At 33.3% G+C, this 25,163-nt stretch overlaps 1 protein-coding gene across 2 annotated transcripts in view; it reads left to right on the forward strand.

The window, feature by feature from the left end:
- The first annotated feature begins 323 nt into the window (after positions 1-323).
- LOC129219405 (uncharacterized) overlaps positions 324-25,163 on the forward strand; it is a 41,259-nt gene continuing 16,419 nt past the window's right edge. For both annotated transcript variants that reach the window (XM_054853794.1, XM_054853793.1), the window contains exons 1-5: positions 324-3,348; positions 4,096-4,141; positions 7,784-7,900; positions 8,879-8,995; positions 25,032-25,148. In XM_054853794.1, coding sequence (XP_054709769.1) covers positions 4,134-4,141; positions 7,784-7,900; positions 8,879-8,995; positions 25,032-25,148 — 359 coding nt within the window. In that variant the 5' untranslated portion in view covers positions 324-3,348; positions 4,096-4,133. The remainder of the gene's footprint in view (positions 3,349-4,095; positions 4,142-7,783; positions 7,901-8,878; positions 8,996-25,031; positions 25,149-25,163) is intronic.

Genomic DNA, 25,163 nt, shown 5'->3' on the forward strand with positions numbered 1-25,163 from the left:
TCCCCCCCACAACCCAGGAAAATAAAATAAGGGACCAGAGGCGGAGGGAGTATTAACAATTATGGAATTTAATTAGAAACTCGCCTTTTGTTGCACAAAGATGTATGATTTTTTTCTATTTCAGCTTGAAGAAATTTCAATGTCAATTCTTGACAAAACTGCTCCTTGCTTTCTTTTACTAGCTTTTCAGTCCCATTGGATCTGGAAAATATATTATTTTAAGAATATTTATACTGCAATTAAAGTTGCATATACATACTTCTAGATTCCAGGTGCAATTTGACCGAATAAATTTGACCAAATCAGTCGATTGTTTGTTTAACCTCAGGTTGGTGCTGTTAGAATCTCGTTTGAAACTATATTTGCAGTTCTTCTAGCAAAATTCGATCATTTTTTCAAACAGTACAACAAACTAGTTTTAGATTTGATGATGACCTGTGGCACATAAAACTAAAGTATTTATGGATTCATTTGTCCATTCAGAAAGAACGAATGGACTACTACTTGCTAGAACAACTACTCCTTCCTAGCTAGGCCTGGAACCATTTTTTTCGCATTTGCTTTTGAGTGCATGAACTCCCCCCCCTCCCCCCCACAACCCAGGAAAATAAAATAAGGGACCAGAGGCGGAGGGAGTATTAACAATTATGGAATTTAATTAGAAACTCGCCTTTTGTTGCACAAAGATGTATGATTTTTTTCTATTTCAGCTTGAAGAAATTTCAATGTCAATTCTTGACAAAACTGCTCCTTGCTTTCTTTTACTAGCTTTTCAGTCCCATTGGATCTGGAAAATATATTATTTTAAGAATATTTATACTGCAATTAAAGTTGCATATACATACTTTTAGATTCCAGGTGCAATTTGACCGAATAAATTTGACCAAATCAATCGATTGTTTGTTTAACCTCAGGTTGGTGCTGTTAGAATCTCGTTTGAAACTATATTTGCAGTTCTTCTAGCAAAATTCGATCATTTTTTTCAAACAGTACAACAAACTAGTTTTAGATTTGATGATGACCTGTGGCACATAAAACTAAAGTATTTATGGATTCATTTGTCCATTCAGAAAGAACGAATGGACTACTACTTGCTAGAACAACTACTCCTTCCTAGCTAGGCCTGGAACCATTTTTTTCGCATTTGCTTTTGAGTGCATGAACTCCCCCCCCTCCCCCCCACAACCCAGGAAAATAAAATAAGGGACCAGAGGCGGAGGGAGTATTAACAATTATGGAATTTAATTAGAAACTCGCCTTTTGTTGCACAAAGATGTATGATTTTTTTCTATTTCAGCTTGAAGAAATTTCAATGTCAATTCTTGACAAAACTGCTCCTTGCTTTCTTTTACTAGCTTTTCAGTCCCATTGGATCTGGAAAATATATTATTTTAAGAATATTTATACTGCAATTAAAGTTGCATATACATACTTTTAGATTCCAGGTGCAATTTGACCGAATAAATTTGACCAAATCAATCGATTGTTTGTTTAACCTCAGGTTGGTGCTGTTAGAATCTCGTTTGAAACTATATTTGCAGTTCTTCTAGCAAAATTCGATCATTTTTTCAAACAGTACAACAAACTAGTTTTAGATTTGATGATGACCTGTGGCACATAAAACTAAAGTATTTATGGATTCATTTGTCCATTCAGAAAGAACGAATGGACTACTACTTGCTAGAACAACTACTCCTTCCTAGCTAGGCCTGGAACCATTTTTTTCGCATTTGCTTTTGAGTGCATGAACTCCCCCCCCCTCCCCCCCACAACCCAGGAAAATAAAATAAGGGACCAGAGGCGGAGGGAGTATTAACAATTATGGAATTTAATTAGAAACTCGCCTTTTGTTGCACAAAGATGTATGATTTTTTTCTATTTCAGCTTGAAGAAATTTCAATGTCAATTCTTGACAAAACTGCTCCTTGCTTTCTTTTACTAGCTTTTCAGTCCCATTGGATCTGGAAAATATATTATTTTAAGAATATTTATACTGCAATTAAAGTTGCATATACATACTTTTAGATTCCAGGTGCAATTTGACCGAATAAATTTGACCAAATCAATCGATTGTTTGTTTAACCTCAGGTTGGTGCTGTTAGAATCTCGTTTGAAACTATATTTGCAGTTCTTCTAGCAAAATTCGATCATTTTTTCAAACAGTACAACAAACTAGTTTTAGATTTGATGATGACCTGTGGCGCATAAAACTAAAGTATTTATGGATTCATTTGTCCATTCAGAAAGAACCTTCATTTTGAGAATTGCAATCTCTTTGCATCCGCTTTGAGAACCGAATTTTTGATGTTTAGTACGCTTTGTTAAGAGGTAAACAAATTCTCCCTTTATTTTTATTGAAATCACGAAATTTTGAAATTTTAAACGAAATTCTGAGAGTTTCAAGAGTTAAATGCTCAACCACTGCTTGAATTTTATTTTTTGTTTCAATTATTTGACAGAAATTAATATTATTAACGGAAAAAAGAAATATCACAAAAACACCCTTTTCGAAATTTTGTTTTACAATCCCCCTCCCTCCTACGCAAAATTATTTGACTTTTCACAAATAAAATGGACCCTGTGAAAAATCCTGGTCTGACCCCTGTTCAATAGCCAATGCATGTTCGCAAATGTCAGGTGCCCACCAAGGACAGGATGGCGGGGGATCATCAGATTGCACCATTGAAACTTTTAGGGGGAGGTAACTTAAGATTTTGGTCTCAGTTTGGAGCGGCGGGAGGTCTCGTTCTTGAGAGGGGAGTGCTTCAAATAATTTAGGGAAGTGTGCCATCGTCTTTAGAAAATGGGAGGGGGGGGAGCATCTCCTGCCTCCAATTCCAAAAATATTTATTTAAAAAACACTATTTTTTTATTGAAACCACATGCAAAATTTTGCAGACAGATTAGGAAGTTCTAAAAGCTTGTCGCAGACAGCTGCAAAACTTTCTGCTACTGGGTTATATAGTATAGTGTGCTATCATCCACCTGGCAGGATCTTGTGAGTTTATTCCAGAGTTAACTATTTCATCTCTAGATGTATTGCAAGGTGCATTTGTCAATAAATTGTAGCAAAAACAAACATTACTATTGCAGTAGTTTATGTACATATGATTATGACCAAAATCCCCACCCAGATAATAATTTCTGGCATTGCTACAGATCATAGGCTACTTTGAAACTTATCTAACAAAAATGTATTAACTTTTGATTCATTAGCATGTGTATCAACTCTAATTTTGTGCATAAAATAATTAAGTTCCTTTCTTCATTTATGCCGAGTGACTAAAGCCTTTAGGACAAAGGAGATGACAAAATACAAGTTACTAATAAAAGCAATGAATGACCTAGGTAAGTTGATCTTTTGCTTATTAAATGAAAAAAAAAAAGCTGTTGTGTATTATATCATTGTCAAACCATGTAATAATTGCATGTTTAATAATTCATTTTATAAATTTTAATAAATATCTAATTTTTAAATAAAATGATATTTTTTATTGCATTAAAAAAATATTTTGGAATAAGGGTATGATATAAATAAGCATTTTTATGCGATCTATCAGAATGTGTTGGACATTGTTTTGACATTCCACAAGAAAAAACAACTTAATACTATATTTCTCTTAAGGGCATATCACACAAGAGAAATTACAGGACCTCACAACCGTCAACGCTATCTGGAATTGGTTTTTCTACTCACTTCCAAAAACGATCGCTCCAAAATACTAGTGTGCTGCTGCAATTCGCAGTTGCTCGTATAGGGGCAAATTTTTTCATCCTCTAGAAAAAAAAATTGCCTTTAATTCTAGGCAAGTTATGAAAGAACTAATTAGGGCGCTGCAATTTCGTGATGACAAGCGCCAACACTTGTAAGCTCATTTCAAACATGGGGACCAACACCACCATGGTTGGCGGCAATACGTTGCTGAAATTGTGACATCACAATATGGCGACTGGGCAATAACAAACTTTGTTTATAGCCCAAAGGCATTGTAAATCAGTCTGTCATCATGAATAGTTTATATTTAAGAAAATAGTGCTTTGTTTTGCAGCTTGTTGTAATCATCAAACTGTAAAAAATCAATGTTCATTTTTTAGATTTCCGAAGGATAAGAAGTTAAAAGCATTATGGACATATGTTTAGGTGTGTATTGCATGTCTGGATAAGCTTATATGTACGTATTGAGTTTTAGTAAATTTAAATGTTATTTGTCATTAATTTCGACGTTCTTTTGTAAAACGTGGAATGTTATTCTTTTTTTCGAATTTATCTTGTGTTTAAAATTAATATTAAACTCTGGTATTTAAAAATGCGAACCAAAAACTTATTTCTGTGTGCAAAAGCATGTAGAAACAACTTCAATATAAGCGGACTACCCTCCAAGTAACAACCTACTATTATGCATCAAGAGAAAAATTAGAGTACACTGCACATATATATAACCATCTACAGTCGGACCTCTATATATCGAAGTAGCAAATTGCTGGGAAAAAAATTTTATATGTTGAAATAATCTTAGTTTATCATAAATTTTATCCAACTGTAATGCCCTTTCATGTTTTGAGTGCGTTTATTGTAAGTTTCAGTACTTTTATTAATTTTCCGATTTCTCATAATAGCAGGAACTCTGCTTGCGAAAATACTAAATTTACCAGAAAGGACATTGTTGCGCCTTCATACATCTTCCTTTGTCGGCTATTCAACTTGATCCACAATATTAGGGAATTTTCATTTTGACAATGTCATCGAGAGAAAAGTAAAAAATCAATCTAACTTGAATGATTTTCACTGAAGCCTAAAGACCTACAACCTTTAGTGAACATAATTTTCTCCCCTAACTTTCTTTCTTTTTTTTTTTTTTGAGACAAACAGTCTAAAGTGGGGGGGGGGGGGGGGGGGGAATGTGTGAATGTCTTGAAAAATTTCAATATATAGATTTCTTCGATACATAGAAACAACTTTTCTATATAATGGACATGGAAATTTTCTTTGACTTTGATATATAGAAAATTTTGATACGTGAAAGTTCGATATTTCGAGGTGCGACTGTATATAAACACAGGTGGCCTCCTTACACAAGAAACATATTTTTGAAGTATTTTGCTGGTATTATGTTCATTATCATTAATGGTAAATGATTCTTTGTTACTTAAATATGGCAGTGTATTTCATGTATTTCTGCCTTACTTAAAATACACTTCTTTACTGAAAATGCAAATTAATTTCACCAAAATTAAGATACAGTAAAACCTCGATAAGTCGTCACTCAAGGGACTGAAAATTTTTGACTACTTATGTTTAGTGGAAATAAAGGAAGAAAAAAAACCCCTACAAATATTCATAAATAGCAGTAGAATTCTGTGAGAAAAAAACAATAGCTTAAGTAATCAATGTCTATAAATTAGTGGAAATATTAAAAAGGGGGGGGGGAATACTAATGATAGTTACTTGGTTTTATATTCTCTTACTTATACATTTACTAAATAACAACTTATTTTAAAGTAGTTACGGTACATTAATATAATCTTTCAATGTTGACTCATGAAGTTGTTGCTTACGGAAAAGAATAATCTCTTCTAACATATATCAAGCTTTAAATTCTGTTTGTAGTTCCTTGAACGGATGTTAAATGCTGACTACCTTTCTCCAGGTATTAGATTTTGTATGTCTTGCTGAAAGGAGTTTGATTCATACTTGTGGCACTCGGCAGAGTCACAGCGAGAAGTATGCTTTGAACGACCAGAGTGGAGGATCAAGATTTCAAGGAAAAATGACTATTAAACAGCCTTTCAACTACCGTGAAATCCCGAAAGTACCCCCCCCCCCCCCCCATCGAATATAACCCCCCCCCCTTTTTTCACCAAAAGTGAAATTTTTAACAATCCCGAATATAACCCCCCTCCAATGATTTTATTTAAAAGAACCCAGTGCAGCACGCTCGAATCGAATTCGCTCTGATAACAAAAGATTGCCGTTTCTTCCAAACCTGTCTTGGATCTTCAAGGTCAGCGCCGCTGCATTCCGTACGTGTCACGTGACAGATAAAGCCAATCGCGTCTCGCGCTCTTCCGACCCAACCTCTCATCCACTGAAGTTTGTGTTCGTAGTGCGATTCTTCTCTTTCTCGCTCTGGTTTTGGTTGTTCAAAAATGTCTCGGCAAAGTTTTACAGTTGAAAAGAAGCTGGAAGTTTTACGGTGGTACGATGCGAATGGTTCATCGCTTCACAAAACAGCCGCCGAATACAAACTCGATCGCAAATGCTTGCGGGACTGGCTAAAAAAAGATTTTCTTGAAATGAATGAATTCGGGAAAAATGAAAGAGTTTGGAAGATTGGCTGCGGTCGCAAACCACTTTCTGAAGATATTGATGAAGAGCTATATGAATTTTTGCTGAAAGAAAGAGAAGCTGGGCGAGCGGTTAGCAATAAGCTGCTTTCCGAAGAAGCTCTTAAAATTGGTCAAAAACACGGCTTTACTGAGTTTAAAGCTACAGTTCAGTATATCGCCAATTTTAAAAAGAGGTTCAACGTGTCTTTGAGAATCGGCATGACGGATTCTCAAAAGACGCCCGAGGAGCTAAAGGAAGCAGTTTCCTGTTTCTTTGATTGCGTGAAAAGGTCTCGCGAAACGTTTGACTATACGGACTACAATATAGGAAATATGGATCAAACGATGTGTTGATTTGATATGCCAATCAACCGCACAAATAATGTGAAAGGAGACTCGACCATTCGCATCACAAATACCGGATGCAAGAAGGGGGGCTTCACAGTTGCTTTGTGCGCCCGCACTTCCGGTCACAAGATGCCAGCCCTCTGCATCTTAAAAGAGGCTTCGGGAAAAATTCCGAACAAAGCTTGGTCGAAGCTTGTCATTCCCAAGAACGTGAGCGTTACAGCCATGAAAAACGGCTGGATGCACGGGGACACATTTAAGCTTTGGGTGCGGAAAGTGTGGGGCTCCGATGAAGATGACGTAAAACGTCTGCTCATTATAGCATAGATGCGTATGTTATAGCTCACATACGCATAGTAGTTGTTCCAGCAAGTAGTAGTCCATTTGTTCTTTCTGAACGGACAAATGAGTCCATAAATACTTTAGTTTTATGCGCCACAGGTCATCATCAAGTCTAAAACTAGTTTGTTGTACTGTTTGAAAAAATGATCGAATTTTGCTCTAAGAACTGCAAATATAGTTTCAGACGAGATTCTAACAGCACCAACTGCAAGTGGTGTCAATGTTAACCTGAGGTTAAACAAACAATCGATTGATTTCTTATGGCCAAATTTATTCAACAGAAAAGCATTTTTAAAAGAAACCTGTCAACAAATGCTCCAGCTAATGACAATATTATATTTATGATGAGTGAAAAATTTAAAAAGCAACCGATTGCAACAATTCCTACCTTCCAGGATAGGGAAATTTCTTCTTTTTCCTTAGAAATCGAAAAGTTTTTTGGAATAAATCGGATTTTCGGAGTACGCAATAAAAATCGGAGAAACTCCGGGAAAAACGGAGCACTTGGCAGCTATGCATTTTACTCCTTCAAAGCTCCTTCATTTTATTTCTGAAACTGAGTACGAACCCTGTAACTGTCCTAAACATAATCCTTCTAGTTTAAAAAACTTTAATTTAATTATAAAACATCGACATTGAAGAAACACCGAACAAAAAACATCAGTGTTTTGAAAACGTTGACTTTGATGTTGTACCTGGAATCTAAAAGTATGTATATGCAACTTTAATTGCAGTATAAATATTCTTAAAATAATATATTTTCCAGATCCAATGGGACTGAAAAGCTAGTAAAAGAAAGCAAGGAGCAGTTTTGTCAAGAATTGACATTGAAATTTCTTCAAGTTGAAATAGAAAAAAATCATACATCTTTGTGCAACAAAAGGTGAGTTTCTAATTAAATTCCATAATTGTTAATACTCCCTCCGCCTCTGGTCCCTTATTTTATTTTCCTGGGTTGTGGGGGGGAGGGGGGGAGTTAATGCATTCAAAAGCAAATACGGAAAAATGGTTCCAGGCCTAGCTAGGAATTAGTAGTTGTTCTAACAAGTAGTAGTCCATTTGTTCTTTCTGAATGGACAAATGAATCCATAAATACTTTAGTTTTATGCGCCACAGGTCATCATCAAGTCTAAAACTAGTTTGTTGTACTGTTTGAAAAAATGATCGAATTTTGCTCCAAGAACTACAAATATAGTTTCAAACGAGATTCTAACAGCACCAATTGCAAGTGGTGTGAATGTTAACCTAAGGTTAAACAAACAATCGATTGATTTCTTATGGCCAAATTTATTCAACAGAAAAGCATTTTTAAAAGAAACCTGTCAACAAATGCTCCAGCTAATGACAATATTATAATATTTATGATGAGTGAAAAATTTTAAAAGCAAACGATTGCAACAATTCCTACCTTCCAGGATAGGGAAATTTCTTCTTTTTCCTTAGAAATCGAAAAGTGTACAAGCAAAGTCAAAAAAACGGAGTTTTTTGGAATAAATCGGATTTTCGGAGTACGCAATAAAAATCGGAGAAACTCCGGGAAAAACGGAGCACTTGGCAGCTATGCATTTTACTCCTTCAAAACTCCTTCATTTTATTTCTGAAACTGAGTACGAACCCTGTAACTGTCCTAAACATAATCCTTCTAGTTTAAAAAACTTTGGTTTAATTATAAAACATCAACATTGAAGAAACACCGAACAAAAAACATCAGTGTTAGGAAAAAAAATCGGCCTTAATGCATGGGTGAGAAAAATGTCAGTGTTTTGAAAACGTTGACTTTGATGTTGTACCTGGAATCTAAAAGTATGTATATGCAACTTTAATTGCAGTATAATTATTCTTAAAATAATATATTTTCCAGATCCAATGGGACTGAAAAGCTAGTGAAAGAAAGCAAGGAGCAGTTTTGTCAAGAATTGACATTGAAATTTCTTCAAGCTGAAATAGAAAAAAATCATACATCTTTGTGCAACAAAAGGTGAGTTTGTAATTAAATTCCATAATTGTTAATACTCCCTCCGCCTCTGGGGGCCTATTACCAGCTCTTCGGAAGGAAGTGAGATCGGGAAAAACAAGCGATTTCCCGACGCGCGCACATTAGGCTAATTACGAGCTGTACGGAATCGGGAAAAAAGAACCCGTTTTCGGTTATTTTATTCATCTGCTTCAGAGGTGGTGAGATCGTGGTGAGATGGAAAGTTCCTTCTTTCCTTGTTGTTTTCAAGATGGCCGACGGAATGTTTGCATCACAAGTTGTAGCTCTGGCTGTGGCGTTGGATTTCGATAATCGGAGGCCAGTTAGAAATCCACAAATAATTAGAGCCTCAGCGTTTAATTTAAGCGAGAGACAATTCGTTTCTTGTTATAGACTAAATAAGGTGGCATGTGCTATGATAATCGAAAAGCTTCGACCATTTCTGGAGCCACGGACACCAAGGAAGAATGTTTTCTCCGTAGAAACTAAGGTATGTATTTTTCTATATGACTATAATTTTAACAGTTTTATTTGTGAAGAATTAAAATTGAATTCTTTCCGTGATCACTCAATCAAACGGAATTTTATCATCAAATGATGTAGCATTTATCGCTGTGGTCAGAAGGGAAAAAAATGTTAGTGTGTAGAAAATCAAAATCTTTGTTTTTTTTTAAATTTATTCAGTTGTTTCTTACTTTGAGAAATGATAAATAAACTTGGAGTAGGTTTCAAAAACGCAATTTCGGGTCCTTCCTGTCTGCTTCTTGTACCAAGTTGCAAAGGAGTTTGCACCAATTTTAATTTAGATTGCTAACATTTGATTGCAAATTTTCTCTGCAACTCTTGAGGGGGGAGGGGGGATTGTACACGAATGAAAATTCATAGAACATTTCTGGAAGCAATTGGGTTTGTTTTTGGATTTGAAGTGTTGGCACCAATGCACTATGTATTATTCTTTCATAAAAAGTGGACATTTCTAGAGAAAAATTTTCCAAATAATTGTTAAATGTGTTCTGAACTTAACATTCATAAAGAGAAAGAAAATTCATTCAAAGGGTGACGAAAAATGCTCCTATTCAAATTGAGAACTACAGTTCTTTTTGCTGTTTTCCGCACAAATGACAGGCTGTAGTCAAGTGCTGCTTTCGCCCCGCCAAAATTTGCTTTTTGCTCTGTATTTAGTGGATCCTCAGTTTTACATTTTCTGTTGGACGTGTGGTAAAAAAGGTCTCAACTAATGCTGTTTTAAAAATCTTAACATGTTGCTTACTTATTATCCAAATCAGTAGTGAGGAAACTGTAATATTTACTTGTTTTTATACAAACTTTCATGCATAGCACAATCTGTACTACACAAAAATAGTTTTAGAGTTCTTCGTCCTCATGATTATCAGTGAAAGCGGGCAGTTAATCTGCTATTGAAGAAATAAGTGATGTGATGAGACGACACATGTAACACAAAATTATGTTTTCAAGAAGATTGTCACAGCAGCTCCTGTCCTCGCAATTGTCATGCAGGGAGACAGGAAAATTGGAGAAAATTCCTCTCACAGATGGAAGGAAAATTGTTCAGAACAAAAATTATGCTAGAGCAGATTCAAACAACTGAAAAAACAAATTTCATCTTAAAACAAAATCCTTTAAAAAAAATTGTAGATGAAAAATTAGTTAGATGTGTTTGTAGAAACACGTATTAAGCGTAATTTCGGGAAAAGGGTAACGTAAATTATGGAGTATTTTAATATTTTATTAGTAGCCTTTTTCAGGGACAAGCAGAAAATGACATTGGAAGCGGAATAATGTGCGAAGTGGAGAATGTAAAACCGGGGTTCCACTGTATTCCAATTTCGAAGCAATTTAGTGAAAAAGTATTTTTTTAACATTCTACTCTTTTTTTTTTTTCAATATAAAATGCAGGGCTCGGAATTTATATTGCCCAACATGCTAGGAGCATGTAAAAATTCTGCTCTGGCATGAATCTTTTAACCTTGCATGCTAGGCTGACATGTAATTATTATAATTTTTAATGGTATTGGTAATTTATGTTAGTAATTTTAGTGGTGAATTATGTACTATTTATTTAATCTATATATTTTTTAAATGTTTTATGTTGAAATAATCCTTCATTCAGATATAAAGCTGTTCAAGTAATTTTTTGTCTGATTAATGCTTTACGACACATTAAATTTTTTTATTATTATACAATAAAAAAAAACTCCTGGGCATGTAAACATTTTACTTGGGCATGTATTTTTTTGTCAAACATGCCCAGAAAGTAACCTTTTTAAGATTTTTCTAGCCCTGATAAAATGTAAGTCGTGGCAGTTTAGTGAGCAGCAAAATATGTATGTTACATTCACGAATGTTTTGTTTAATCATTATTTCTTTACTTCAGTTAATTAATAAGTGCTTTTACTTTTAGGTCCTAACAGCACTCAGTTTTTTTGGGCATGGGTGCTATCAACAACCAATATCATTAAATTACACAATCGCATTCACGCAACCATCTGTCAGTAATTGCCTGAAACAAGTTGTCAAAGCATTTGATAATATTTTAAGAGAGTTCGTCCAGTTCCCGGTGCATACAGAGTGAGTAAACATTGTTGGAAACTAATGTTTAAAAAAATCAAAGTCTGGGGCTCGCACCCTATTTCAACAAATGTGCCCATTTTGGGGATTAATTAACTGTGCATATCCAAGAGTGTCAGTGTGATACATTAATTAAAGTGTAACTCTGAAACTGTTAAAATTCAATTGGAAATGAGTGATTTCTATTGAGAGTAAGACATGTTATTTTAATGAATATATTATTAGAAATTAATATTAATCAGATGTAAAATTTAAAATTTTTTATCAGTTTCATTTTGTGTATTCTATGGTCTATGTTATCCTGCATATTGTATTTGATTTTAAAGCAGCAATGTACTGCACTGCTGTTTTGTCTGCTATGGGTTCTTAAATGTTTGCTACCTGATTAAAAAAAAAAAGTTATATTGAGTAATTGAAGTGGAAATTTCTTTTTTTTTTTGTCTTCTTCAGTGAACAAGATATCTTGAAACAAGATTTCTACTCATACTGCGGGTTACCTGGGATCATTGGAGCTATCGACTGCACCCATGTAGCTATCAAACGTCCCTTTGACACCGAGGAAGTGAATGAAAAAAATTACATTAAACCGCAAAGGTTTTCACTCCATAAATGTCCAGCTGGTTAGTTGTAACTTTTTTCCTGTTTTTTGCTATAGATAATGTTATTTTTTAACCCCCGACACACAAAGGAACGGGGTTATAAGTTAGACGTGTCTGTGTATCTGTCTGTGACACTCGAGCGCCTAAACGGATGGACCAATTTTGAGAGGAAATAATTTATTCAAAAAGAAAGTTGATCGAGAGTGTTCTTAGCTAGGGGTTGCATCTTTCGATGACATTCATTAACGAAGATATTAATTGAAAACCTGTGAAAACATAGTTAAATTTTTTTAAATTTAATACCAAAATAAAAAAAAATTTCACGTCTGATAGAATGTGTTTGGAACTTCCTCATAGATTTCGAGTTATAACATTTTTTTAAAGCTGATTTTAAAATCGGCTGGGCTATTATTAACGTGATTGATAACCGAATTCATTGTTGGCGGACAAGAAAATTAAAAGCAATGATTTAAAATTTTTGTCTGTTGTCAGTTTCTATTTAATAGCAAATAAAATACTTGACATTGGTTTTTAATAAAATAAAGGTTTTAAAAAAGTTTTCAATTTTCCCCCTCTCAGATATTTTTTGGATTTATATTCTTTTTAGTACTAATATATTTTTGAATTTTTAATTGAAATGTACCTTTTCTGAGGAAATTTTGCTGGAGAAATAAGATTTTCTGAGCTGTCATATGCTGCAGTAAATAATTTATTACTCTTAATAAAGTTATTGTTGCAATTCGGGTTTCAACATTTCAATATTTTTCACTAAAGTTACTGATGATTTATTAGCATTGATATTTTATTTTTTGCTAACATGTGTACTTCAATGGTTAGATAGTAATATGGTATGTGAAATTAAAGAAGTTTTATCAGTTTCATTTTGTGTTCTCTGTGGTCTCTTTTATACTGCATATTGTATTACTTACTATTCTCATGTTCTTCCAAGTGCTATCTAGTTCAAGAGCTTTTTTTTAAATATATATATATATGTGTTCATTTAATTTTTGTTTCTAGAGATTGATGAGATAGTTAAATATTTTCAATGAACCCAAAAGCTATTTTTAGTTTTCGCTCCCTAAGCCCACTTCGGGCCGAGCTCGGCAGATCTCTTGTCCAGCAATAATTTATGGGACATCCTGTGAATGAACATGTTGTATTTGAACATCGTACAATTTGTTGAATGAGGATTTTTTTTTTTCTTCCCTCTTTAGGTCTCTGATATGAATCAAAAAATATTAAATATTGTGGCCAGACATCCAGGGGGTTCCCATGACTCATACATTTGGAGAGACAGCAACCTGAGGGACTGGTTTGACCGACAGCAGTCGCACAACACCTGGCTACTTGGTGTGCATTAGTTTACTATGTACAGAAATACATTCAAGGTGGCATGATTTGTAAATATAGTACTCTCTCTATAATCCAAGGTTATCTGGAAAATATTCCTCTTTAAAAGTGTATATTTTATATAAGCTGAAGCACCTTTTACTTCCATGTATAAAGAAAAGGAAGTATTGTTTTCATGAAAAGTTTATCACTCAAACTTCAACATTAATTGCCCTTTTAATTATGCGTAAATGATTTTTGGCTTGTTTTTCACGACGTTGTACCAATTTATTGCTGCAAATTTGTAGGCAACCAGAACATGTTTCATTTGAGCCTCAAGTTGTGTACTCCTTCTTCCCCTTCACTTATTCCGAAAGAGATGTTAACATGTCAATTTAACATATCATGTTTGTTATGTTCAAAGCATGTCTTAATCCATATCTTGTAGTAGATGAATACATTTGGTTCCGTTTAACGACAATCTATTTAATGACTTTTTCTGTTGATTCTAATCATTGAGAATCCTTTCACAAGCTAAGTTTTTCATGCATGTTCTTTGTTATTTCATTAGTGAATATTAGTTGGAAATTTGAGTTTTTTTTCTCTTTTTGTAGGTGATTCTGGATATCCCTTGGAACGTTTCCTCATCACACCTTCAAATGGGATAACAGCACAAGACCAACGGTTTAATGAAGCTCATGCAAAGGGACGTTGTGTAGTCAAACGCCTGAATGGAACTTTGAAGTCCAGGTTTCGATGCCTGCTACGCCACCGTACCCTTCATTATGAGCCAGAAATGGCATGTAAAATAATAAATGCATGTGCAGTATTGCACAATATTTGCACCGAATATAATATGGTTGATGTCGATGTTTCTGATTTAACAGATGATGATCTTCCATTTGGTCCTGATGGTGATCCAGAAGGTCCAAACACAGGTGTAGCTAAACAACGATATTTAATTTATTTTAATACTTTCTTTCCTTTTATTTATTGTTGCACAAAAAATTAAAATTGGTGTTTTAATTATTTTACTTTACCTTGTTTTAAATATTTTGAATGTTGTAAATTATTTTCAGTGAAACGTCAGTAAGTTGAAGTGAATACATATTCCCGTTAAACTGAATGGAGAATTATGTTTATTTTCGATAAGACGAGTTCTTTTGAGTTGAAATGCTTGATAAGTTGCCTTTTATTGAATGACTGTAGTCAAAGTTCTAATGACTCTTTGCTTAACGCTAACTCGAAATCATGTTTTTTTTTTATTCGTAAGAATTTGAACAAAAAGAAAGAAATTGACGCCATTGCATTGCTGATATTTCTCACGCAATGTCGAAGTTTTTTTTTTTTTTTTTTGTTTACTACATTTTTCCGTAAACATGAGAAACCTGCTCATGGGGGAACCAAAGCTCTTATTTAGTATAGCCCAAAATTTGGATTGAAAATTTTTCAGGCAGTGGTTCCAGATTATGGAATATGAACTTCTAGCGAAAGAGGGGGGGGGGGGGGATTGAAGATTTTTTTTTATTTTAATTTTGCAGTATTCTACCAAGCTGCTGGTCCAAGACTGGCTTTTTTTTTGTTCTGTGTTTCTCACATGTTCTACAATTCCAACTTTTGCTATTAGTATTTTTTAAAAGTGAGCAACAGATTGTTTCTTAAATATGCATATGCAGGCCTCTGAATTATATTTTGGAATAAATTTAAAGAACTATTTTTCCAATTCTTGAAAAAGACTTTCATTTTTGGAATACAACATATGATAAATTTGATGGTTCTTTTAATTTTATATATCTAAAAATGCTGTAAAGTCATTATGTTTTGTTGTAAAAACATTTTGTGCAACAAAGAAAAACTTTTTGTACAAAGTATGCCTATTGTATATATAAACTTGTATATATTCATAATATTTTTGTAGAAAGCATTTAACTGAGCAAAATCTTTCTTGTATATAATAAAAACTGTATTAAAATTAAGTCTCATTTAATTTTTTATAAAATTTTGCAAATTATTCACATGTTAAAATCTATGCCACAAAAAGTTTGAAAAAGAAAAACTTTTTAAAAGTTATTGCTCTTTTTATTGTACAGTTGAACCTCGATTATCTGTGCTAATTTGGACCACTGGTGAATCGAATATGAGAAATCAGTTAGAATTTTGTATAAAAATCTTTTACTTTAAAATGCAATAAGATGTTTTTCAAATATGCAAACAAACATTTCAAAAGTAATGTTTTACACTTGAAAACCTAAAATAGGTAAACAACTTGTAAGAATGAAAAATCTATTGATTTTTTTACAATGTGAAGTTAAATATTGAAAAATGCATTTAGAAAAGAAAAAAATTTAATATATATTTTTATTTTGAAATTGAAAATTCTTCACTCCATTAAATATACACTGTTTTAAAAACTTTGTAAAAGTCCCAAATTTCTAGCAATATCTATGATCACTTTTTAAGCAACAAAATTTCTATTTTCATATCTTATCAATGTTATATAATGTATATAAATGCTAGGGTTAGGACACCTGTAGTGTAAGTTATATTCTTTGAATCCTTAAAGTCTTGATCCTCATTCTGAACATCAATAATATCTAATGAAGGATTAACTGCGTGTGTAATTTCCTGATTGGGGCTTCGTTAACAGAAACCTCGGTCAATCATGGTTAGCCATTTAACCAAAGATTGCTTGCGCAGGGTATGACATACCCACATCTTCGCTTTCGATCAAATTTCTCCACAACTTTTTTTTGGAAGTGGATGATTCCATGAGCAGCTAACCCGTAGGTCATAACCTTAAAGGGGTAAAAACGGCGGAGACATTCTAAAATTAATTTCTGTGGAATTGATTTCTACGGGTGTATCATACCCTGCGCGAGTATTTCTGCTAAAGTACTGAACTCAAGCATACGCAATGCTTTCAAGAGACTTAAAATTAAAACTAGGATCTAGTGAAGACATTGCATCCCCTGCTAAAAAAGAAAAGTCAACGTACGAAAGCTGTGGTGATAGCCCCAATATGAAAGACAAAAAACAAAATTGTGTGTGAAAAATGTGACAAAAACATTTGCATGGACCATATGGCATGCATTTGCAAAAAATGTAGAAATTGAATGCAAATCTTTTAAGAAAGTATTTTATAATTATACTCTTTTCTCTTATTTGCATTTTCAACCTTACTACAAAAAAAGTTGAACTCAAAAATACTACAACACCTGCTTGGGTATGCAGTGGCGGATTAGTTGAAAAAATCGGCCTGGCATTAGGAAATGTAGTGGCCTATAGCTCTTATAGATATTAAATTTTACGTAACAATTGGGATATCACTTAAATATGAGGAAATTATGCTTCACGACTAAATATATTTTAACAAAATTTAACAAATAGGAACACTTCTGCAATTTAATGGTGAACAAATTGATACAATATTAGCTAAACCTTATTTTGGGGAGAAATTGTGATTGTAATTGTCCATTTTTAAGTATTTTTATAATAACCAGAATTTGATTGAATATTTCCTTAATTTTTTTTTCAAATGCATCTATCAATACAAAGAGAGAGAGAGAGAGAGTGGACTTAGCTTTCTGGCTTCTGGGAGTCATTAAAGTATTAGCAATATAAACTGAATGGAAAGATTGACATTGAGTCTAAAATAGGGGTCCTGAAATTTTTTGAAATTGTAGTCTTAAAAACTCCATTTTAGACTATTTCGATTAAAGACATTTACTCAATTCCTGAATTAAGGATGTTTACTCAAATTGCATCATCTCTTATGAAGTGTTTTTTTTTTAGATTGACATGAAACAAACACCAAATATAGAAAGATTTCACCAAATATTTAGGCTTTGGCCCAATATTCAGACGAATATTCATAATTCACGAAAATAAAGTCTCCGCTCCTTTTCACCTCAATGAAGACGACAAATAAGCCACTAGTGAAATTATGAAACGCGTGCCTCAAAATCCCATCACTATTTTTCTATCTTCCTTGCTATTTGTTTAGATGGAATCGTCTTAACTTGACTGGTGGCCAAATTACACACAATCATGGTCAAACAGTACCTGCATTATTTTGAACCGTCTTACACTCTTACTATGTTTCAGAATTTATTCTAAAGGCTGATATAATCCCATACAAGTTTCAGAATATTTAAAAGTACACAATACACATAAATCTGTTGTTGGATGCAGTATGATTTGTACCAAAGCTTATCAATTTTTTACACACTGAAATATTGGGAGACAAAAAAATTAGCATTAATGTAAATTTCCTGTAAGTGAGCCAAGAATTAATGACAAACTTTTGAAAACAATAATAAAAAATTTATTGGTAACATTACGACAATGTTCCCAATGCAAGAAGTATGTTGCGTTGGATTTCCAACTGCTGCTGCATAATGTAGTTTTGTTGCTCGATAAGTTCAATTTTTTTTTTCTTTAGCTCAACCTTTGTTTCTTCCAGGGCCAATCTTGCAGATTGATAGTCGATAGTTTTTGAGCTAAAATTGCCCTGGGAATCCAGCAATTGCTTGGCTGTTGGCGCAAGCACAACCAAGCCTCGCACTCTTTTGCGCTGTTGCTTGCCAGGTGTTGCTCCGTTATGATGCAGCTCTCTCATGGGTGTACAAGGTGTTGTAACTGGGCTGGCATTAATATAGCTTACCTCTGACGGGTTAGCCTCATAGTGTATAATAGCCAAAACGTCCCCCAGTTGTGAATTTTCAGGGGCACTTGGAATCTGTAAGTGAAAAAAAACAAACAGAAAAACAATTAGTGAAAAAACTAAATAAGTGAAGAAAAAAAATGCAGGAACAAACCATGCATAGATGACCTTGCTTTTCGAAAAGTGAAATGAAGTTGATGCAAAGTTTCTTGCACAAAATAATGCATAAAGAAATTGATATTGTTTATTTGTAGCTTTGATATGATTTTACAGGGACATTTAAAATTCAAGCACTTGTTTTTATCTCTATAAAGAAGGAAGTGAATTACATCAATAATTTTTCCTCAACAAGTTAAAGCTTAATAGGCTAAAAAAGTTCTGAAATGGCATTATTAATACATATTTCAGATACATAAAGATTTCCTATTTCTAGATGGCATTTGAAATTACTGCTGGTCCACCGGTTTTATGAACCTTTAAACAGAACAAAGTTTAAGCTTAAGATATATAAATGTAGTAATTGTAAAGTAATTGTTATTGGCAAAAAGTTTTTGAAATAAACTAAGTTAACTACAAAATAATTTAATAATTAGTGTATACAGTCAACTCTAGATAAAGCGAATTCCCAAAGGACTGGATAAAACCTTCGAGATATGGGACGTTTCCACAACATTCTCAAGAGTTTGGGACACCATGAAAAGTTTGAGATGAAGGAGTATTCGAGTTATAGACTTCCGAGTTTTCGAGATTTGACTGTATATTACAAGTAGATAGGAAAATTATAAGTATCTTGCAACTTGAGTTGTGAAATCTTTGTTTTTTTGACAAGAACGTTATTCTTTGAAAAATTCCATAACAGTGGGTTGCTTGTTCAACGTCTTTTGGGAATATTCTTTGTGTTAATTAATTTAACTATCGACTGCACTATTTTTTTTTGTAACGACAAAGGTAAAAGAAACTATAGAATAGTGGGAATGGGAACGTTTTGATGGAATAAAAATGTTTTTCTCGCTCGTTCGTAGGAGAAAACTATTACTTAATATATTGAAGTCAATAATTGTTCTTTCTTAATTTATTCTGAAAACATTGCAGCAGAAATGTATGTGAAGGTTATTAATACTTATAAGCTATATGATACACTAGCCTGGTGTTTACCTAATTTAAGGATTATCCGCCAATTCCCTTATCCGCGGTTACTGTACCACCCTAGAGTTCACTGTATTAAAAGTCATACAATAATCAGTATTGTAATTTACTAATCAAAACATATGGAAGAGTACACAATATCATAAATTGCATTGAAACTTTTGAGAAACAAAAAAAAGGATATTTATTTCAATGGCAAAACCAAACCTAATTTTACAATTCAAACATTGAAATTTGAGTTTTGTGTAAGCAAAAGGCAATTACTAGTGTTCTTTTGAAAACAATTTGTATGTTTTATTAACATTATTTTATCAAGTTAATTTACATCAAGCAATCTGCAAAATTTCAATAACACATTCCTTTTACTTGACAGTATGCGGAAAATCACTCAGACCTAGATACAATTTAAAACCGTCGGTAAACTCATAAATTTATCAGAAAATATCTGCAAAAACTGCTGTACATCGCTTGAGTTTTAAAATGTAACTGAAAGCATAAAGGTAGAGTTGAAAACAATAGAGTAGCACTATGTAAACAGCATATGTTTTTCGAACATATTAGCTCTGTTTTCAATATAATTTACTTGTGGCAACCAACCTTTTGCCACTGGCTAAAAAAATGTAAAATATGGAAATCTGTTTAAAAATTCTCAAAAATTTACTGCAAACTTTGAAAACTGTCTGCAGCGTTTTCATCTATACTATCTAGAAAACATAATCACTTACCACTTCTGCTGCAGGCATGCTCTCCTGAACTGGCAGCCCGTTTATCGCATCCTTGCCAATTAAGGCTTGCACACGTAGCTCATGGTCTGTGGCCTCCTTAATGCTTCCTTGTCCACCACCAGTTTTCCCACGGCTCTTCTTCCGCAAAAGAGGTTTGGCTTTCACCTCTGATTTGTGGTCAGACCAACACTAAAAAGAATGAAAATTGACAATACTTATATTCAACATGTATTTCAATAAATGTCGAAAACTAAATGTTTTGGCAAATAATGAATTACAAACTACATGTTGTGATTACAGATGTACAGAGTACTTGGTAACCACTCGGTACTCGGCCAATACCGAGTAGTTGTAAAAAATTGAATATTGTTCAAAGCCAGTGGTTGGAAAAACTACATTTCTTTTGTAGCGAACTACAAGTACATTGCCACAAATGTAGTTAACTACAACTAATTTTTTCAAAATGTAGCAACTACAAACTACTTTTGAAATGTAGTCGCTACTTTTTAAAAAATAAATAAATAACATGCACATACACACCATTTGAGGATTGAATGAAAAAATTTAAAAAATGTTCAGATTATATATTGGCTCATTTGAACATGGAATATTGCAATAAATTTTTTATTATTTCTTTCCTTTACTGAAACGATTCGTCAATCCAAACATTTTTTACCATTTGCACGAATATTCTCTGCAAGAAAGGATTAAGAAGTGGAAGGATATCAACCTTCAAATTTTTAATCCTTTCCTGACAGTAAGTAGCACTTCATTCAAGAAGTGTAACTCGGCTACTTGAAATTGAGATAAATCCAGTCATAATTTGATTTAAATTTTACATAGACAATACATATACATGAAAGTGATTTAGATGATGAAAAGCATCTTTTAAACAAAAGAGAAACTTTAATTTGCATTATATGAGTTAATATTTAAGGAACTTATATTTCGTAGGAATTAATTGCTTTTAAACTTCAAGCTAGGGTTCCGGACCTGGACACCATCTCATTGACTTTTAATATGTTAATATATCAATACTCGATCAGTGAAAAAGAAAAAAAAAAGGAAAAATACCCCAAATGGTGCTACTAATTATCCGAAACATGAAACATAACTAAAAATACTTACTTTACTTCAATGTGCAATTTTAAACAACAGTGGACTCTGGCTACAACGCAATTCGACTAATGCGAAATGTCTATATAGCGAGTTTTACTCCAGAAACGCATGTTGCAGCTGACGCGAATTCCTCACCCGCAACACGAAAATTTTCGGAGTGGAAGCGCAGGGCTTATAGCACCTTGTTTCTTGGGTACTAAATATTAGTTTCGTGAATGGAATTTCCCTTTAGCATTACTGAAAGTCAAAATTTCCCGCACCGTACTTGTCGAAACATCAGATTGTTAACGTACAAATCGCCGCTCATCATTTTTTTTTCTTTCCAAACATGAAGTTGGTGAAATATAATTTCACATAAGCGAGCTGTTTATCTAAAGTTTGAAACGCATCCCTGCATCCCTCGCGTAAGTTGAGGTTCGACTGCATGTGCAAATGGCAATGATACCGAAAGCTTTTTGCTTAACGAGCAAAGTTTTCATGAAACGGAAAAAATTCGTTTCTTTCTTTCTAAGCCATGCTCCATTCAAGGCGAATATTGGGAAAATGTGAAAGTTTCTATGCCAAGCAAACTAATGGCATCAAACAGATACAACGAATGGCGTCAAAATAATATGTCGGAGGTCAGTTCGTATTTTTCAGTCTTACGAATCTGATAGGTGCGAGTTTTACTAGCGATTGCACTAGTCAGATTCGTTTAAAAATGCGTTTTTTTTTTTTGAAACTTTATTCAAAAGTAGTTTCCAGAAATCGCTACAAACTACTTTTTTTTGTAGCGAACTACTTGCTACTCTACTTTTTTTTTAAAAGTAGTGCGCTACACTAGAAACTACTAAGAAATGTAGCTACTACAGTAGTGTCGCTACTAGTAGCGTGCTACTTCCAACCACTGTTCGAAGCAGATTTTACTACTAATAAAAACGTACAACCATATAATATACTACAATCATTTACAATTCAAATTCAAATTTTGAGAATAATGAAGTTTGTTATGTTTTAATGGAATAAATCTTATATTTTAATGCCCCAAAGTTAATGAATTTTATTTATTTAAAAATGGGGCAAAAAAGGTAAGCACCAAAAATGTGAAAGTTTTATATTACTAAATGGATTTTTGCCATAGCAAAATTGAAGCATTAAAATCCCTCTTCTTGAAAAATAAAACAATGGTAAAAGCACAAATGTGCAGGAGCACTGCAGACACATGTTTCTGCATTAAAAGGAATGCTTTTTTCAATTCACAAAATGTGAGCTTATGGATTTAAAGAGATTTGACAAAAGTAGGATTTTTTTTACATTCATTAGCTAACATCTTATGCACTGAAAAAGATGTTCCTTGTAATGCAGTAACACTTGTCTACAGTGCTCCAATTTTGTGCATTTAACGTTGTTTCATTTGTTTTTAAAAATTATTTACATTTGGCAGACTATAGAAGTATAGATATTGAAGATATAATTTGTTTTTACTCCAACTTGATTTTTCCTACCTTTTATTTGTTTATTTTTGATTTGAAAAATAACTTATTTATAAAATTGACAAAAATAAAATCTTTTAAACAATGGATAATTAAATTTCAGGTGGAATTTTGTTTTGAATAACGTTTATTTGGGCATGGAGGTCTATACCACTATGAATTCAAAATTCTCAGCATATTCAACTCGGTATGTCTCTATTTGTGATATACACAAGGTTTATCATGACGTTTTGTGACAGACAGTTAAATCAATTGTACATTTTTGTAGAAAAAAAGCTTATAACCAATATTCAAATTTTAAATCTTAATTGACTTTCATTGGTAAATAGCAAATCAGCAATCACTAATCAATAATCATAAAATTCAAAATACATAATCCCATTAAGCATACAGTTCGATTAACTATCACTTGGCTGAACACTCGGTCAAAATAAGATTAGTCTATAGATGTTTGACTGCATAAAATGAATGCTAAAAACGTTTTTAATGGATTTACAGTAGACTCTTACAAATGTGATCTGACAATTGGGAGTAATATTTTGTCAAATAAAAATGGGCATAGCTGACATGATTATTTTGCGCTGCATAAATGATGCATTTAGTAGGTTTGAGTGCTCATGTTCAACAAAATTGACAATATTAGTAAATCAAGATTGAATTTGATTAAAATAATACAATGTATTTGCTTGATTTCGTGATTTTAATTTATTTGGAAAATTTGCTTGCCTATGTAACTTGTTCAAAATTAGTACGCAATACATCACTGTAACCTATTAAAATTATCATTCTTTAAAAGGAAGAGGGAACCAAGTTGTGTCATAAATCGCATGCAGGTTTTTCGATGTTATTCATTAGGTACACGGACTCGTGTGAACTTTTTACTGCCAAAATATAGTGTTGAATTTTGTACAATTACAAATCAATTATTGTTTAATCCACTATATGATACAGAATACAAAATGAAATACAATTTATTCTTACCTTCTGCCACTTTTCTTTGGATTTGTATCCTCCACCATCAGCATTAAGTTTATCCGTGAGGATGTCCCAGAGCCGTTCTTTGTCATTGACCGTGAAGTTTTGCGTTATGGCTCCTTTGTTTAACGAAGGATTCTCTTCCATGAATGAGACAATTGTTGAAAAATTTTTCATCGTTGCACGTTTCGCTTTTGCAGACTCCATGGTTAATAATTGCCACGCGGTTTCAACGTGTTACGAAAGAAATAAATAAAGTTGTATATTGCCAAATTGAGCAAAAGAAACTTTTTTAGAAATTCCTGATTGGTGCATTTGAAACCACGCCTACGAAGCAACGTCATACTTTCTTCCCGATCGGCTAGTCTTTCTCCCTGTGAGATGGCTTCTCACTCGGAGTTCGTAATACGCCAAACGACTTTGATCGGAATGAGAAAGGTGAGATATTGAGCTTCCCGAAGTCGAAGCCGAAGAGCTGGTAATAGGCCCCCTGGTCCCTTATTTTATTTTCCTGGGTTGTGGGGGGAGGGGGGGAGTTAATGCACTCAAAAGCAAATACGAAAAAAATGGTTCCAGGCCTAGCTAGGAAGGAGTAGTTGTTCTAACAAGTAGTAGTCCATTTGTTCTTTCTGAATGGACAAATGAATCCATAAATACTTTAGTTTTATGCGCCACAGGTCATCATCAAGTCTAAAACTAGTTTGTTGTACTGTTTGAAAAAATGATCGAATTTTGCTCCAAGAACTACAAATATAGTTTCAAACGAGATTCTAACAGCACCAATTGCAAGTGGTGTGAATGTTAACCTGAGGTTAAACAAACAATCGATTGATTTCTTATGGCCAAATTTATTCAACAGAAAAGCATTTTTGAAAGAAACCTGTCAACAAATGCTCCAGCTAATGACAATATTATAATATTTATGATGAGTGAAAAATTTTAAAAGCAAACGATTGCAACAATTCCTACCTTCCAGGATAGGGAAATTTCTTCTTTTTCCTTAGAAATCGAAAAGTGTACAAGCAAAGTCAAAAAAACGGAGTTTTTTGGAATAAATCGGATTTTCGGAGTACGCAATAAAAATCGGAGAAACTCCGGGAAAAACGGAGCACTTGGCAGCTATGCATTTTACTCCTTCAAAACTCCTTCATTTTATTTCTGAAACTGAGTACGAACCCTGTAATTGTCCTAAACATAATCCTTCTAGTTTAAAAAACTTTGGTTTAATTATAAAACATCGACATTGAAGAAACACCGAACAAAAAACATCAGTGTTAGGAAAAAAAATCGACCTTAATGCATGGATGAGAAAAATGTCAGTGTTTTGAAAACGTTGACTTTGATGTTGCACCTGGAATCTAAAAGTATGTATATGCAACTTTAATTGCAGTATAAATATTCTTAAAATAATATATTTTCCAGATCCAATGGGACTGAAAAGCTAGTAAAAGAAAGCAAGGAGCAGTTTTGTCAAGAATTGACATTGAAATTTCTTCAAGCTGAAATAGAAAAAAATCATACATCTTTATGCAACAAAAGGTGAGTTTCTAATTA

Source organism: Uloborus diversus, chromosome 3 (genome assembly GCF_026930045.1).
Source record: "Uloborus diversus isolate 005 chromosome 3, Udiv.v.3.1, whole genome shotgun sequence".
NCBI classification, from domain to species: Eukaryota; Metazoa; Arthropoda; class Arachnida; order Araneae; family Uloboridae; genus Uloborus; species Uloborus diversus.